At 39.2% G+C, this 14653-nt stretch overlaps 1 protein-coding gene and 1 non-coding gene across 2 annotated transcripts in view; both read right to left on the bottom strand.

Annotated features, from left to right (window-relative positions):
• Positions 1–1697: 1697 nt before the first annotated feature.
• pum1 (pumilio RNA-binding family member 1) overlaps positions 1698–14653 on the bottom strand; it is a 116525-nt gene continuing 103569 nt past the window's right edge. Inside the window, 5 exon segments of the mRNA XM_048612899.1 lie at positions 1698–3886; positions 7128–7320; positions 9032–9153; positions 12624–12749; positions 13480–13617. Coding sequence (XP_048468856.1) covers positions 3755–3886; positions 7128–7320; positions 9032–9153; positions 12624–12749; positions 13480–13617 — 711 coding nt within the window. The 3' untranslated portion in view covers positions 1698–3754.
• Positions 11667–11799, bottom strand: LOC125486327. Its single transcript, XR_007265014.1, has one exon. It is a non-coding gene; the product is annotated as a small nucleolar RNA SNORA76 (small nucleolar RNA).

Raw genomic sequence — 14653 nt, 5'->3', positions numbered from 1 at the left:
CCCCATGAGGCAGCAGAAAGCAAGCTGAAGTCATTCTCAAGCAATGAGATGCAGCTGCCTAGATGAAGGAATTTATAGAAAGTATATTTTAGTTTGTCCAAGCAGCCTCCTAATCTTTCGCTCACTCCCAGGCAAAAAGGAGCCTGACACCTTGTGTCATCTCCTACCCAATCCAAGTGCAGGATACAGCTCCTACTCCACCAAAGCTCAGATTCCGACACCCATTACCAATCCTCTCATTAACAGCACACAGATGTAGCAACCTGTTCCATTTCACTACCTGCCCTTGTCACAGCCAGGTGCCTTCTCTGGCCACACCTGCACTTGCACAACTACCACTTTGTGTTATGGATAATCACTCCACTTTGCAGGAATACCACAGTCTTGCTTCCTTATAAGCAACATAGACGGACATGTTAAATAGGAGCATGGATAAACCATCTGGCTCCTCAAGCCTGCTCCACCATTCAGGAAGATAATGGCTAATCCATTTGGTGCTTTGAATCCCACAGTACCATCTATCTCTCTTCATCTTTGTTTGCCTAACAAGAACCCTATCCATCGCAGTCTTTAAATTACTTAATGACTCCACTTTCACTGATTTTGGAGGCAGAGAGCTCTGAAGTCGTACAAGAAAAGATTTCTCATCTTGGTGCTTAAAAGGGCAACTCCTAAATTTAAAACCATGCTCTGCCATTTTGGACTCATCCACAAGAAGGGACATGCTTTCCACTTCCACCCTACCAAGAACATTCAGAACTTTAGACACTTGAATCACTACTCCCTCTTCTAAACTCCAGTGAATGCAAGCTTGTCCAATTTTTCCTCATAAGACAACCTACTCATTATATAAGTTATCACTGTAGTAAACCTCACTTGAGCAGCATCCAAAGCATTTAAATCCTTCCCTAGATAAGCAATCCAAACTGCACACAGTATTCAAGATGTAATTTCACAGTCAAACAGAGTCAGTCACCCGGCTGTGAATGAGCTCTGTTTGCGAGTCTGTAGGCAAGTTGTTTTATACACAAGACAGAACATAATGCAGGATAATATAAAAGGAACAATTTGTAAGTACAGGAAATGTTTACACATCAAATCTTTAAAATGATACCCTCGTTTGTCACTGTGTTTCTAATTATGAGTGCTCATAATTTGGGGACCCTCTATACATTAAAAAAATTAAGTATATAAAGAATTGACTTGATAGTGAGTATTTTTCCATGAAATTTAAAGCTACAACCGCAAAACCTAGCTCAAATTAAAATTGCAAATCTAGAAGACAATCAACACTTTATATTCAAGATTTTCAGATAGATTTCACAAATGCCAGAAGTGCATGCCCTAGTGGACATCCTGAAACTCGCTTAAAATGGGAACCTAGTTCCTGTTTCTCTCCCCTCAACAGAACTGAGATTTAAATGAACTCCTTTGAAAGCCTGCAACTTTGAAGCACAGAAATCTCAAATTTAATCCTTAATCTCTGCACAAGGCAGCAACAACTTTTGCAAACAAAGTGGTGCAGAGCCAGAGATGCAGCACTGAGAACTGTCCTTCACAGTTAGTGTGGTTGGGGGGCGGAGGGGATTAGAGAAAAAAAAACTTTAAATATAAAGGGTAATCACTAAACAGAAAATCCAAACTCTCTCAACATGTTACAAACCATGTTAAATGTAAAATAGCTACCATGGAAACGATTGAATTACTAGCTCTTTTAATGATGTTTTCCAAAAATGTCTAACCAAACCACCCAGAGTCTTTTTTAAAACACGAGTACAGATTTTAAAGTACTGTTTTTTTTTCCAAAATAAAGAGCACGCATTGTTTTTAGAGACAATCTACACAAGAAAAAAGTTACAAAAAATATTTGCAGAGGCCAAGCATACACAGGTTTGTTAATTATACACATATGGTTACAGGTGTACTTGCAAAAGTTCTTCTGGAAATATACACAAGGCTTTCTGTAAATGTACATCATGAATGTAGTGTTACATTTCTATATTCAAACCAAGAAAATTGACAGTATCATACATTCACTTACAAGTAGACAAAAAATGCAAAATACAGGTATCTTCTGTACAAAAAGGGTAGTCCACACTTTACAAGATGAACAGGAAGTTTCATTTCCATGGTAACTAGGGATTCTGTTGCTATGCACAATTTGTTCTACTGTCACAACAAAAAAAATTACAATATTTGTAAAAGTTCTATGTGAACAGAATATTAATTTTCCACAACATTTATAAAGGAGAGAGACTACTGTTCCATCGAGTGACAGGTTAAAAAGAAAGCAAGTGTTTTACATTCCCTAAGCTGTATAAAGATAGAACATTTTCCTTCAAAAATTTACTTCTGATTGAAATTTACATTGTACAATACTATATGCTAACGACAAAAGGAAAAAATGTGAATATACACTGAAATGCACATTTTGTCTTATTTTTGTTTTTCAAAGGGTTAAAGTTGGTTCAAACTTTCCACATTTACATTATAGAGGTTTACAAATGTACAATTGTACAGTCAAATTATGCTCCACTACTAGGGTACATTTTAGATACAGATAGACATCAATTTGCCAAAAAAGGAAAAAAACTACAAATATATATGCAAAGTCTACAACAATTATACACTACATATTTATAAGCAAGACCAAACGTTTGGTTGGATTTCATTTTGTTTTGTTGTCTTCCTCATGCTGAACATCTGCAAACAATGCAGCCACCTTGGCGTGTTTGCATTTTCTTAAAAAAAAGTTTTGTTTTAATCTATATGCCTACCTGTTGAGGGAATAGAAGGCAAGCCGCACACCTGAGTGCACAAAAGCTCTGCACAGGTGCACAAAAAAGAGAAATTCTATTCCACAGTTGAGTTCAACATGAAAGAAAACCAAACAGCACATCTGGAATTCAAAAGGTCAGAAGGCAGGGAAGCTAGGAGGCAGGGGCACTCATGCAAATCATAAAAACAGAGCAGGTATTCAAATTTAAAAACACCTACGGGGGTTAAGGGAAATCATGAAAAAAAAAAGACACTCAAAGTGCCTGTTTAATTAATTTATTTTTTTTACAAAATAACTTCCATTTTAAAGTTACTTGTTATATGTTTGAAAACCTGTGTAACTGATTTAAATATAAATCTGCCAAATAATTGCCAAGAAAAGCTCATGTCCATAATGAAAAAGATAATTACAAGTAGATTTCAATTTCTTGCATATCTTACTGTCACAGCAGGAGTACATTAGAACTGAATCTGCATGTAACAAGCCAGATTTCACCAAAAACACCCTGAACTTTTCTACTTTTTGTACATTTAAGGGGGGGGTGACAAAAATATCACAATTTTGGTGTAACACGTACTTTTTTTTTATCTTAAACCTTATGTACAACTATATCTATACATCACTGAGACACAGTAGAAAAGCAGGGCAGTGATCAATTCTAAAAAAATTAACCAAAAAAAGAGTGTGAACATCTCCTGGAAAAAAATAGGACTTTGGGAATTGCTAAGCATCATATATATATATACATACATAACAGGCTTAAAATAAAATTTATAAATGCTTTCAATGAAGATACTAAATTGGTTTGCTTTTGCTAGCATGTTATGGCAACCTAAAACCAAGGTGTTTTTTTGTAGTTAAGAGCCTGCAGGGATAGAGGATTAGGCTGCTGGTTGTTACATCAGTCAATCATGTTTAGTCCCCCAAAAAAGGAAAGGTGGGAGAAGGAGTTATTCTGCTTCATGAAATTCACATTTACAGCATTCCATTCGGTGGCCCACCAATTGGGCCCAGGTCCACTCCGTTCTTCATGTAATATTTTTCAAGTTTGGCCAAGATGTGCTTTCCATAGGTGTACTTGCGAAGGGTTGCAATGTGAGGTCTGATCTGGAAAGTAATTTAAAACAGCAAATTAGCAACATCATGGGGGCAAGAGCTTCTCTATCAAGTTGATGGTGTTACTGATTAGCTTGAATTAAATCTCACAGGCTATGAAACATCTTAGTAAGGGCAAAACTCCCGTTAGCCAATACTTATAGTGACACATACTCCCTGCAAATTGACAGCAAAAACATGAAGTGAATCGTCACAGTGCAATCACAGGATCTGACCGTTAGGAGAAGGTGAGCTCCTGAAAAATGTTTCCCAATTCAATCACCAGCATGTGCCTAAAAAAAGGTTGTTCCGTCAACTGACGGTCATTAATAAACAAGTGAAGCACTCAATACGTTACCAAATTCCAAACTTAAACCAATGGCCTTCTTTCAAAAAAACATAGAGTAGCTATCTTAAATGGCAGCACTAAAATATAGCCCAGCAACACAATGAAATAAACATGTCTACAACTCAAGAGGCTGAAACTATCGCAAACATTTATAAATTAATGCAGCAGATTTGCATTTCTTTCGACAGCTCACTTGAACAATACACAATTAGTTGTTGAGGCACAAAGCCAGGAGACACCACACTCCGTCCACCAAAAAAAAACAGCTAATCTGTGCTGAAATAGCTCATCTCAGGGAGGTAGTATGCACTACTGAAATTGATTTCCAAGAGAGGATTACATAGCTAAAGATTCCTCTTCCAGGAGATGGCTGCAGGATCATCCTTTGTTCACTAGAACAGATCACTTGGACAACGGAAGATGACTCAATGTTACATCCATCAGCATTAACTCAAAGTACAGACACAGCTCTGAACACCAAGTGGAATATGCAAGTTATCTGCCACAGGGGCATGATACAGTAAAATTTTAGTGATGGAAAGTTCCCGGGCTGGCTCAAAACTGCAACAGGGTATAGGAACTTTCATCTTCAGTCTTTGGGCTACTTATTAGCAAGTAGCAGTGCTTAGGCAAAAACAAAACACTGCTATAGGATCAAGATGCTTTAATAGCCACTCTCAGCCATTAGTTTTAGAAAGATTCAGTAAACAGAAAGGGGACATGCATGTGTTTTATCTCATCTATTAGATAAGTGTTTTTAAAAAACCTATACATGCACACACGTGATTAATAATTCCAAGTACCACATTCAGAAAACTGTCCCTAAAAAAACTCATGATCTACAACACTGCATAAAGGTATGATGATATATGTTGTCATTATGTACGGACATACAAGGTTTTGAAACCATATTCTTTCATTATGAAAATGTATTAAAGTGAGGGATGAATTCTGTCTGTCTATCCCAATGCTGTGATCTCCTGCCCTTCAACACTGCTTCAACTAATGACTGCAACTGATCTAGACTGTGATGGAAGTTGAAAGCGAAGTTCATTTAGTAGTCAATGTACAATATACAAAGCACAATGGGAGCAAACCACTGGGGAGTTGAAGTGCATGGAGTTTTTCCAGACTGATCGTCATTTCCTCTTTCTGGAGCATTCACAAGTTGAATCATTCTGACATAACTCCCTCCTAAAGAAACAAAAGGTTTGCAGCCAGAACACGTGACAATCACATTCAGACTGCGTCAGGGAACTGTCATTCAGGTCTGAAATCACCAGCTGCCATGTTAAACCTGATGAGTAACTGGGTGCTATATCATACACTGTTAGTGTGGCACTGTCAACTGTACGTCAATACATCCTGAGATCAAGCCTGCCCAGCGTCTTACGCACGTAGACTATCATATCAATCTAAGATCCATTAGTATGGTAATACTGCAGGATATATTCTCTGGATTTAGGTTAACCTGAGGCACCCACCTCACTGTTCAGGATGTAAAACAACCTCTGGCATCATCCAAAGAGGTCTTCTAGATCCTAGCCATGACAGGCCCAAACAGATACCCACAATAAATGAACTGGGCATTTAATCAGTACTATCTATGATACGGAGGTGATACATAATCTGTCGACTAGTTTCCCCAATATGGCTCAATACCTACAACATTATACATTAAAAGATGTAAAAGACATTATATGCATGAAAGTCTTGCCCCTCTTTGAAACAAAATCCACTGAACAATTTCATATCAGAAGGTTAAGAAAGTACCGCCATTCTTCTGTGGTCTTTCATCATCTTATTCAAAATGCCTCCAATTCATACTTGTGCTGCAATATGGGAAGTCGTGTGACACTGAAGTGCAGCTGAAGATGGAACATTGTCAGAAAGCACATCACCTCAGCAGTTTCACATTACAGAATTGAGAATTGCAGCTTTTGAGAAAAATGCCAAACTACTCCGAAAAACCATTCCTTCCACCACCAATGCTCAGTAGCTGCAGTGTGTGCTATCTATAAGATGCACTGCAGAAATTCACCAAAGATTCTCAGACAGCACCTTCCAAACCCGTGACCACTTCCATCTAGAAGGACAAGGGCAGCAGATATATGGGAACACCTGCAAAACACTCACCATCCTGACTTGGAAATATATCACTGTTTCTTCACTGCTGCTGGGTCAAAATCCTGGAATTCTCTCCCTAATAGCATTGTGGGTCAACCAACAGCAGGGGGACTGCAGCCATTTCAGGGGGAAGGCAGCTCACCACCACCTTCTCAAGGGCAACTAGGGATGGGCAAGAAATGCTGGCCAGCCAACGACACCCACAAATGAATAACAACACAGGGAACAAAACTCAAACCCAAAGCTCCATTCCATTGCTTTTGACTGTATATTTAGTTCAAAAGTAGCAGTAACAGGAATATCTGGTGTTCAGCTTCATGTACATTTACTGGATGTTTCAGACTTTGGAAAGCTGCTAAACCTATGTTTCTTTGAATTGTTCATTTGACACTAAAATTACTACTTGTACATTTTTTTCACATTTGATGTAAAGGAGCAAAAAATCCATTAAAAGGCTGTGTGGAGCTGGAGGAACACAGCAGGCCAGGCTCCATCAGAGGAGCAGGAAAGCTGACGTTTCGGGTCGGGACCCTTCTTCAGAAGAAGGATCCCAAACCAAAACATCAGCTTTCCTGCTCCCCTGATGCTGCCTGGCCTGCTGTGTTCCTCCAGCTCCACACTGTGTTGTTATCTCAGATTCCATCATCAGCAGTTCTTACTATCTCCATTAAAAGGCCATTTGGTTGAAGGAAGCTTTTAAAATTAGTTCTCCTCTGCAATCTCTGGCAACTTTAAGATGGAACATTCCAAAATTGCAATTGTGATTATGAAACCTACCTTGTGCATCACAATCTTGCGTTGGGCTGGCTCTGCCACATCAATCATCTTCTGTACCACATAGTTTGCATACTGATCCTTCATCATAGTGTATAAGGCACTGTGAGGACCATCGTTAATACTGCACACTTCATCAATCAGCAGAGCTCGCTCAGCACGAGAGGCATGGGTCACACACTTCTCAACAACATTGCTGATAAAAAAACAAAAAGAGGTGTCAAGACTGTGATGATCAGAACATTCTAGACCCTTGCGTATGACCAAGACACCTAATCAAGCTACTCAAAATTGTGATGCACTTTGCTAAAACAGCAGAGAGGGAGAAACAAGTTCCCTTTAGCCAGTGGGTTGATTTACAAGCACGGTAAAAAGATATCGATATAAACTGAGCAGAAAATTATTATGGATTTAATGCTCTAGAGTGCACTACATGAAAAAAGTGATGGAATCAGATTTCACAGCGACTTTCAAAAAGCAACAGAACATGTAATTGGGGAAAAAAACTTAATTGTTGAGGGAGAAGGCTGGGATAAAATTGGACAGCTCTTCCAAAAAGCTGGTACATACACAACAGCTCACATGGTCTGCTTCTGTGCAATTGCACTTTATGACGGTGACTGTCACTAGACGGAGAGACCAAAATTCTGTCTAAACTAAGAATTGCCCATTTAGTTTAAACTGTTTTGTTTAAATTTTCTGATACAAACATCTAAACTACTGAAGTAAAATCAGAGCAGCACACAGAAAACAATTTTTCTTTTGTGACAATATGCCATATTAGTTATAGACATTGATGGTCATCTCAACAGGCGTGCAGAATCTATAACACTAACTTAGGTGGCTGAAGGGGGAAATAGAGGGACAGGAAATATATTTCACATTGAAAATAATCAGTAAAACTGTCAATAATTGATAATTTACTTTAGCTTGTATGGCAGTGCATCTCCAATTTTGAAACTTTTAAGTAACACTCTGCACCAAAAGTGAAGTTGCTAGGAATACGTAGCATGGGCAGCATAAATTTGATAGATAACAATAGGCACACACAAACTAGGCACACAGTCAAAGAAAAAACCAATAGAAGGCCACTCTTCCTTGGAGTCTGCTCCATCATTCAATAACAGCATGCCTGATCGGATTGTTCCACATTCCAATCTAACCCCATCTCCAATAACACCCTTGCTTATCAAAAATGTATCTATCTCTACCTGAAAAGCAATCAAACATTTGATTTCACTGTTTAAGGAAGAAGAGTTCCAGAGACTCATGAACCTCAGAAAAAACTTCTCATCTCAGTCAAAAATGGGAAACTTTTTATTTATAAGCAGTGAGCCCCTGTTCTATATTCGTTCACAAGGAAACATCCTTTCCAAATCTCGTTGCACAATAGCGGGATGTGTATTACTTGTTCTCTGTTTGACTGCAGAATGTTGTCCTACAGTCAGAGAACTGAAGTCTAGATGATTCAGGACTTATTTTGGAACCTCAGTGCTTCAAACAAGAAGCACATTACAACTTCAAGGCAACTTTTAGCCTGATCAATAATGTACAGAAAGTCAGACTAAAAAAGACAGAAAAAAATGGACAAATCAGATCAGCATTTCAATTGAACAAAATTGAAATCCAAGGTGTTCTAACTCATCCAGCTTGAAGACAAAAATATGGGCTAAATGAAAGACCACCAGTATCCATTTTCAATAAGAGGCAGATGGATTGCCATTTCCAAAAGTGGGCAACAACCTGAACAGTGCACTGACTTAGTCAAATCCATGTAAACTAGTGGCCCCGATTAAACGCTAATACAGCCCCAATGTATGATATGGCAAGTCACTCAAAAGTCAGTGACCTAGGTTAATGTGCGACTAACCCCATGTTAGGTGGGACTACTGAAAGGTCAGAGATACCTGGCAAACTTGTGCTGGCTCAGAGCCAAGACATTTCCTCTGATTTCAGACACAATCTTGCTCTTGTCTTCAGGGCGGCCATGTTCCAGGACATGTTGAATGACATAATTCCCATACTGATCCTGTCAAGATGAGAAGCAAAATGGTTGAATTAATATCGGATCTGTAAGTATCACCACCTTGGTAGGCGTCTTCCTTGGGTGCAAATTAGTAGGATTTTTTTTAAATATGCTCAATCTGCATTCATTGCTTCCCAACTGTTTTTGAAGAAGAAGCTAAAATGACATTATCCCAAACTAATTACACAAACCTGCTTAATAGACAAAGCTAATCAGAGGTTTAGTTGGAGATAAATACTCATTTATTACTATGTCTAGCAATCTACTTCACTTGGCACGAGGCAGGAAAATGCTCCAAGCCTTTAGAAACAAACCATTGCCAGGTGCGCAAGATCAAGGCAGTGACTTTCTTTCCAATTCACAAGTCATACTTAAACATACCCTATACATCTTGGCATGTGGGGAATTCCCTATCACAAAACAAGGTTGCTTTCTAAACAATATCACCACCTGCCAACAACCGCCTCCCACCCCCAAATCCTAACTCTGACGTAGTCACAGCTCCTGCTGTGCATTCGGATTTGTGCTGTATTATCGAGAGAAGAGAGTAAGTGGAAGGTTGACCACTATGAAGTAGTTTGTTTTTTATTGCTAGATAGCCTTAGCCCTGTAGATGTCTTGGTAACAATGTCTACACCCTGAATACTTGTGACTGAGTACGGTGAAAATACTAAGCAGGCAGGCACTTGTAAGAAAAAGACAACTGTTCAAACTTATAAACAAGTAAACGCAGTTTCCCGATCACCTATGAAAACAAAACACAGTTACATTGTAATAAGTTCTGAAAACCTGACCAAATATTTCTATGCTATGGAGAAAAGTTTCTGCTCTATTTGAATGTTTAAAGGCACAAAACCAGCAAACACTGGTGACTGCTGCTATGGCCATAAAAACAGCACAAGGAGGGGAAAACCATTTATCAAGTTCACTGGGAAAACAAACAAGAATGACAGGAAATCAATGGTCCCAATGCACTTATTGTGAAAGGGACCAGAGTCCAGTTCCTCATCCATGCACAGGAATAGCGGATACTTTTGCAGACACGAGTTAAACGTTTTAGGCCATTTTTAAAAAACAAATTTCACTGTATCAGGTACAGATCTATCCTTTAGTAGAACTGGCATTTTGTGGCATTTCTCCTAGATACACACAGAGCAAAGGAGATGTTTACAGAAGAATTACATAATTCTCCATGCCGTTTTGTAAAAGGGGCAGGGGAAGAAGCAGAATTTAAAGTCATATAGCAGCCGCGTAATTTTATGCTAACATCATTAGTGGATGACAGGAGACGAAGACAGATAGATGGATGAATTTGATGTGAAAAGGTTCAAAGGGCAGAATGGCCCCTTATTTGTATGCATGTTTGAGAATTAAACCAAATTCAGTTTTGATGCCCAGATTTTTCTTGTTTACATAATTATTTTCACACCCTAAAAGGCCAGTAACACGAAACATTAACTCTGCTTCTCTCCACAGATGCTGCCTACCCTGTTGCATCTTTCCAGCATTTTTGTTTTTCAGATTTTCAACATCTGCAGTATTATGCCTTTTTAAAAACATTTCTTACACTGTATCAGCAGGAAGAAGCTAAATGTCTTTGATCTATCAGGGGATGTGAGCACTATTGCTCACCCCTATGTACCTTTTGGAATTACTGTAGCTAGTCAGGAGCAGGTGCACCCACAGTACTATTAGGGAAGGAATTCCAGAATTCTGACCCAACAACAGTGGAGGAATGGTGCTATAGCCCCAAGTCAGGATGATGGCAGCTTGAGGGGAACTTCTGGTAATTATCCTTCAATAACTGAGGAGCCATAAAATGGTGAAGACTGTGCAATCATCACTGAACATCCACACATCTGGCCTTATGATAGAGGGAAGGTCACTAATGATGCAGACAAAGATGATTAGGGCTAGAACAATAGCCTGAAAAATTTTTGCATCAATGTCTTGCTGGATCCAACTACCACAAGCACTTCCATGCCACTTATGACTTCAGTCAATGGAAATTTCCTCAATTCCCCACTGCCTTCAAATTTTGTTAGGGCTCCTTGATGCCATATTATGTCAACTGCTGCTTTACATCAAGGGTAATTCCCATCACCTTGCCACTGGCATTCAGCTGTTTTGTCCATGATTGCAGCAAGGCAGCAATGAAGTCAGGAGCCAAGTGGCCATGGTGGATTGCAATCTAAGCAAATGTGATAGTGCCTATTGGATCGACAATCTTCAAGCTTCTACTGCTGACAACAGCTCTCAAGGGTTGCTGCATCCCATGAAAGTCAAAGTTGCCATAGTCCCAGAGGACCACAGGCAACTCCGTCATTACAGACACATGGCTGGTAGCACATTTAACTTGATGGGTCACCACTTTCAGGTCAGAAGCGAAGTTAAGAAAGCAAGGCCATGATAACATCAACCGGTGTTGGAATTTAACCTGTCCTTGTTGGTGTCGCTCTGCATCACAAACCAGCCTAGTCAACAGAGCCAACTGACCCCCACTCCTTGCTATAAAGTTATGTCACCTGCACTTAAAAGAACAAGTCAGTGTTCAAAGCTGACAAGTTCCAGTTACAACAAGCATATACTGTAGCACTGCTGCTTGACCTGCAACACTACAATCAATGCATCACAGGTTCAGTACAGTGCATAAAAAATTCCTAGTGGCACCAGTGGGCTGTTGTGTATGGTGTCAAGAAATGAAGAGATGCCAAATTCACCTTAGAAACTTCAAACTTTCTTCTATTAAAGCTGGTTAGTCACATTTTCAAATAATTCAACACTAAATAAAGCAAGACCTGCAAAATATTGCACAAAATTACTGATTGAGATATCCTAAAGATAGTCATGATGTATAAGACTGGATGAAAATTCAAGAATGACAGTATAGCCTTTATTGAAAATCACCAGATAAAACCAAGGCACCAAATGTCCCATTTTGCTGCTCTCTCTGAAACATCAGCCTTGACCTTATTAGCACTGATCTCTCAGACTCTTGTGGGTACAAGCCTCACTACAAAAAAAAACCTAAGCACTTACTCTAGGGTGACAGTTCAATGAAGCATTAATGGAGTGCTGCATTGTCAATGGTGCCATCTATTAAATGAGATATTAAGCCGAAACCATGCCTGCTCCCTCAGGTGAATGCAAAATCCAAGTGGTTCTATTTGAAGAGAACATGGGGAGTGTGGGTTTTTCCCAGGAACTTTCCAATAATTATCCCTTAAGCAATATCACTGGCTATTATCTCATTGCTGGTCAGCACGGAGACTATGAGCATGATTCAGGATAGAGAATGCAGGGCTCTTGCATTTCGAAGCAAATTATATATCACTGCCTGCCTGGGATGCTTCAATTAGCAATCACAAGAGTGCTAAGTGTCACTCCTTAATCTACTGCCTAATCCCACAGTCCATTGCAGAGTTATAGCAACATATATAGCCAGCTGCCTCAGTGTGAGCAAGGACACATACCTGAACTAACTGTTCTGTATGTTGATGAAGCTCCTCCAGAATAGGCAGGGTCTGCTCAGGCATGCAATGCTCTAAGATCCGCTGGATAACACGGCAGCCATAGGGATGGGTCGAGAGGGCAAAAACCTATTGATGAAATCAAAGAGGTCAATGATAAGCCTTTAATAGTGGGGGAAAAGAAGAGACATTTTGAAGTAGCATGTAAAGTAAACAGACCATGTCTTTGAAATCTTTATCTTGTGCAGTGTGTTATTTTTGGACTTAGATCTCGATGTGCTATCCCAGTCTGCAATTAAGGATTCACTGGTCACAATGTACACTACCATTATTCTGGGCTTGCAGAAGGGCACGTGATTAAATCGGTGCAATAGGACTCATAAGTGGGCAGCAAAATAGCACAGCTATTCCAAAGATCTGAAAGATCATTTGAATTTTTATTTGCTTTTGCTTTGTATTGTAAATCATTACATCTAACGCTCCAATTCATGCTATTTTTAGTTAGAAAACAACAGGTGAGCTGTCACACTTAACAAAGCAAGTCAGTAACTGAGGCAGCGGAGATGGTTCAATTCCTAATGTATTTTGAAGTAACTGGCCTTTGCTGTAGTTGCAGTAAAGATGGTGTAGAGTTTCACTGCCTAAGGGTTTCCTTACTTGATTACCAGCGTTAGGTGAGGACAGCATTAGCTTCACCTGTGACGCTCCCCAAAGTTGAATAGCATAATGACATTGTGCGTGTGCGTGTGTTCACACAAAACGAATGGTCCATGAGCTAAAGCACTAACAGCACCACATCCCAACAGGAATGAGTGCAAAGGAGGATTAAAAATAGCCATAGTCTCTGATCAAGCCATACCTGTCCTTGGAAAGCATCAATGATGAACTGTAAGGATTGTGGCTGTACACATTCAATACATTTCTGTACCACATGGTTCCCATTCTGATCCTTGACACATTTTAGGACATGTCCATCAAGTTCCTTCACCATTTCATTCTGTATACAATAGGGGAGATGCAGAAAACAACACTGATAAAGGTTTATATTAGCCTTTTTTTGCTGCATTAGGTCAATGAATCACCTCATTAACACTATGCAGAACTTGTATTTCATTCCCTCAGCTCTTGAACCATTGTATAGGCATTTTATAATTCCATTCTTCGATAGAAACCTGCCCTCCACACCTTTAAATCAAAGTCAACATAAGCAGCAAGACAGTATTGTGAAAAGCACACTTCAGAGTTGAATGAACATTTAAGGTACATATACTAAAATGAATATTTCCAAACATCTAATGCAAAACTCTCAGCTCCCCACTAGCAAAGCTGAAACAGTCAAGGGAAACAATCTTCTGGAAGGACACTGGAGATTTTATGCTACGACACAGAATATATTATTTTCAGGCTGTACTTCTGCTACTCCAGGGCATAACATACATACTGAATAGAAATAAATATTGATTAACGTAAGTGTCAAACAGATTGACATGTAGCTCAAACATGGCCTAGTTCGTAGGAATCTTGCCTCAAAAGTTAAAATGCAAGGATTCAAGCCCCAATCCAAAACTCAATTATTTAAAAAAAAACGGTGCTGACACTCCAGTGCAGTACTGAGAGTTTACTGTCAGAGGTCACATGAGATTTTTAACAGAGGCCCCTTAGGGTCTATTAATGATCTCACTGCATTAGTAAAAACAAAAGTAGGTGAATTATCCCTAGTATTCTGGCCAATCAGCAACACAAAAATCACATTATCTGGTCATAATCACATTGCTTTGGGAGCTTGCTGTGCACACACTGGTAGCTGTGTTTCCGACATTACCGAGCTCTGCCCTGCGGAAGGACTTGGACTAGCTGTCAAGTGTTTTCACATGTCTGGTAGTCATGAGAAATGTTATGTAATTGCAACTTTTTCTTTATTAGAAACAAATTAAATTAATAGCAAAATTACACTGGAGAAAAGATTCTGATAAAAATCCTAGATCTTCAACACCACTAATTTACATTGTGTTCAAAAATAAACAAATACATAA

Source organism: Rhincodon typus, chromosome 27 (assembly GCF_021869965.1).
Source record: "Rhincodon typus isolate 14 chromosome 27, sRhiTyp1.1, whole genome shotgun sequence".
NCBI lineage: Eukaryota > Metazoa > Chordata > Chondrichthyes > Orectolobiformes > Rhincodontidae > Rhincodon > Rhincodon typus.
This window is presented reverse-complemented; position numbering and strand designations above follow the sequence as displayed.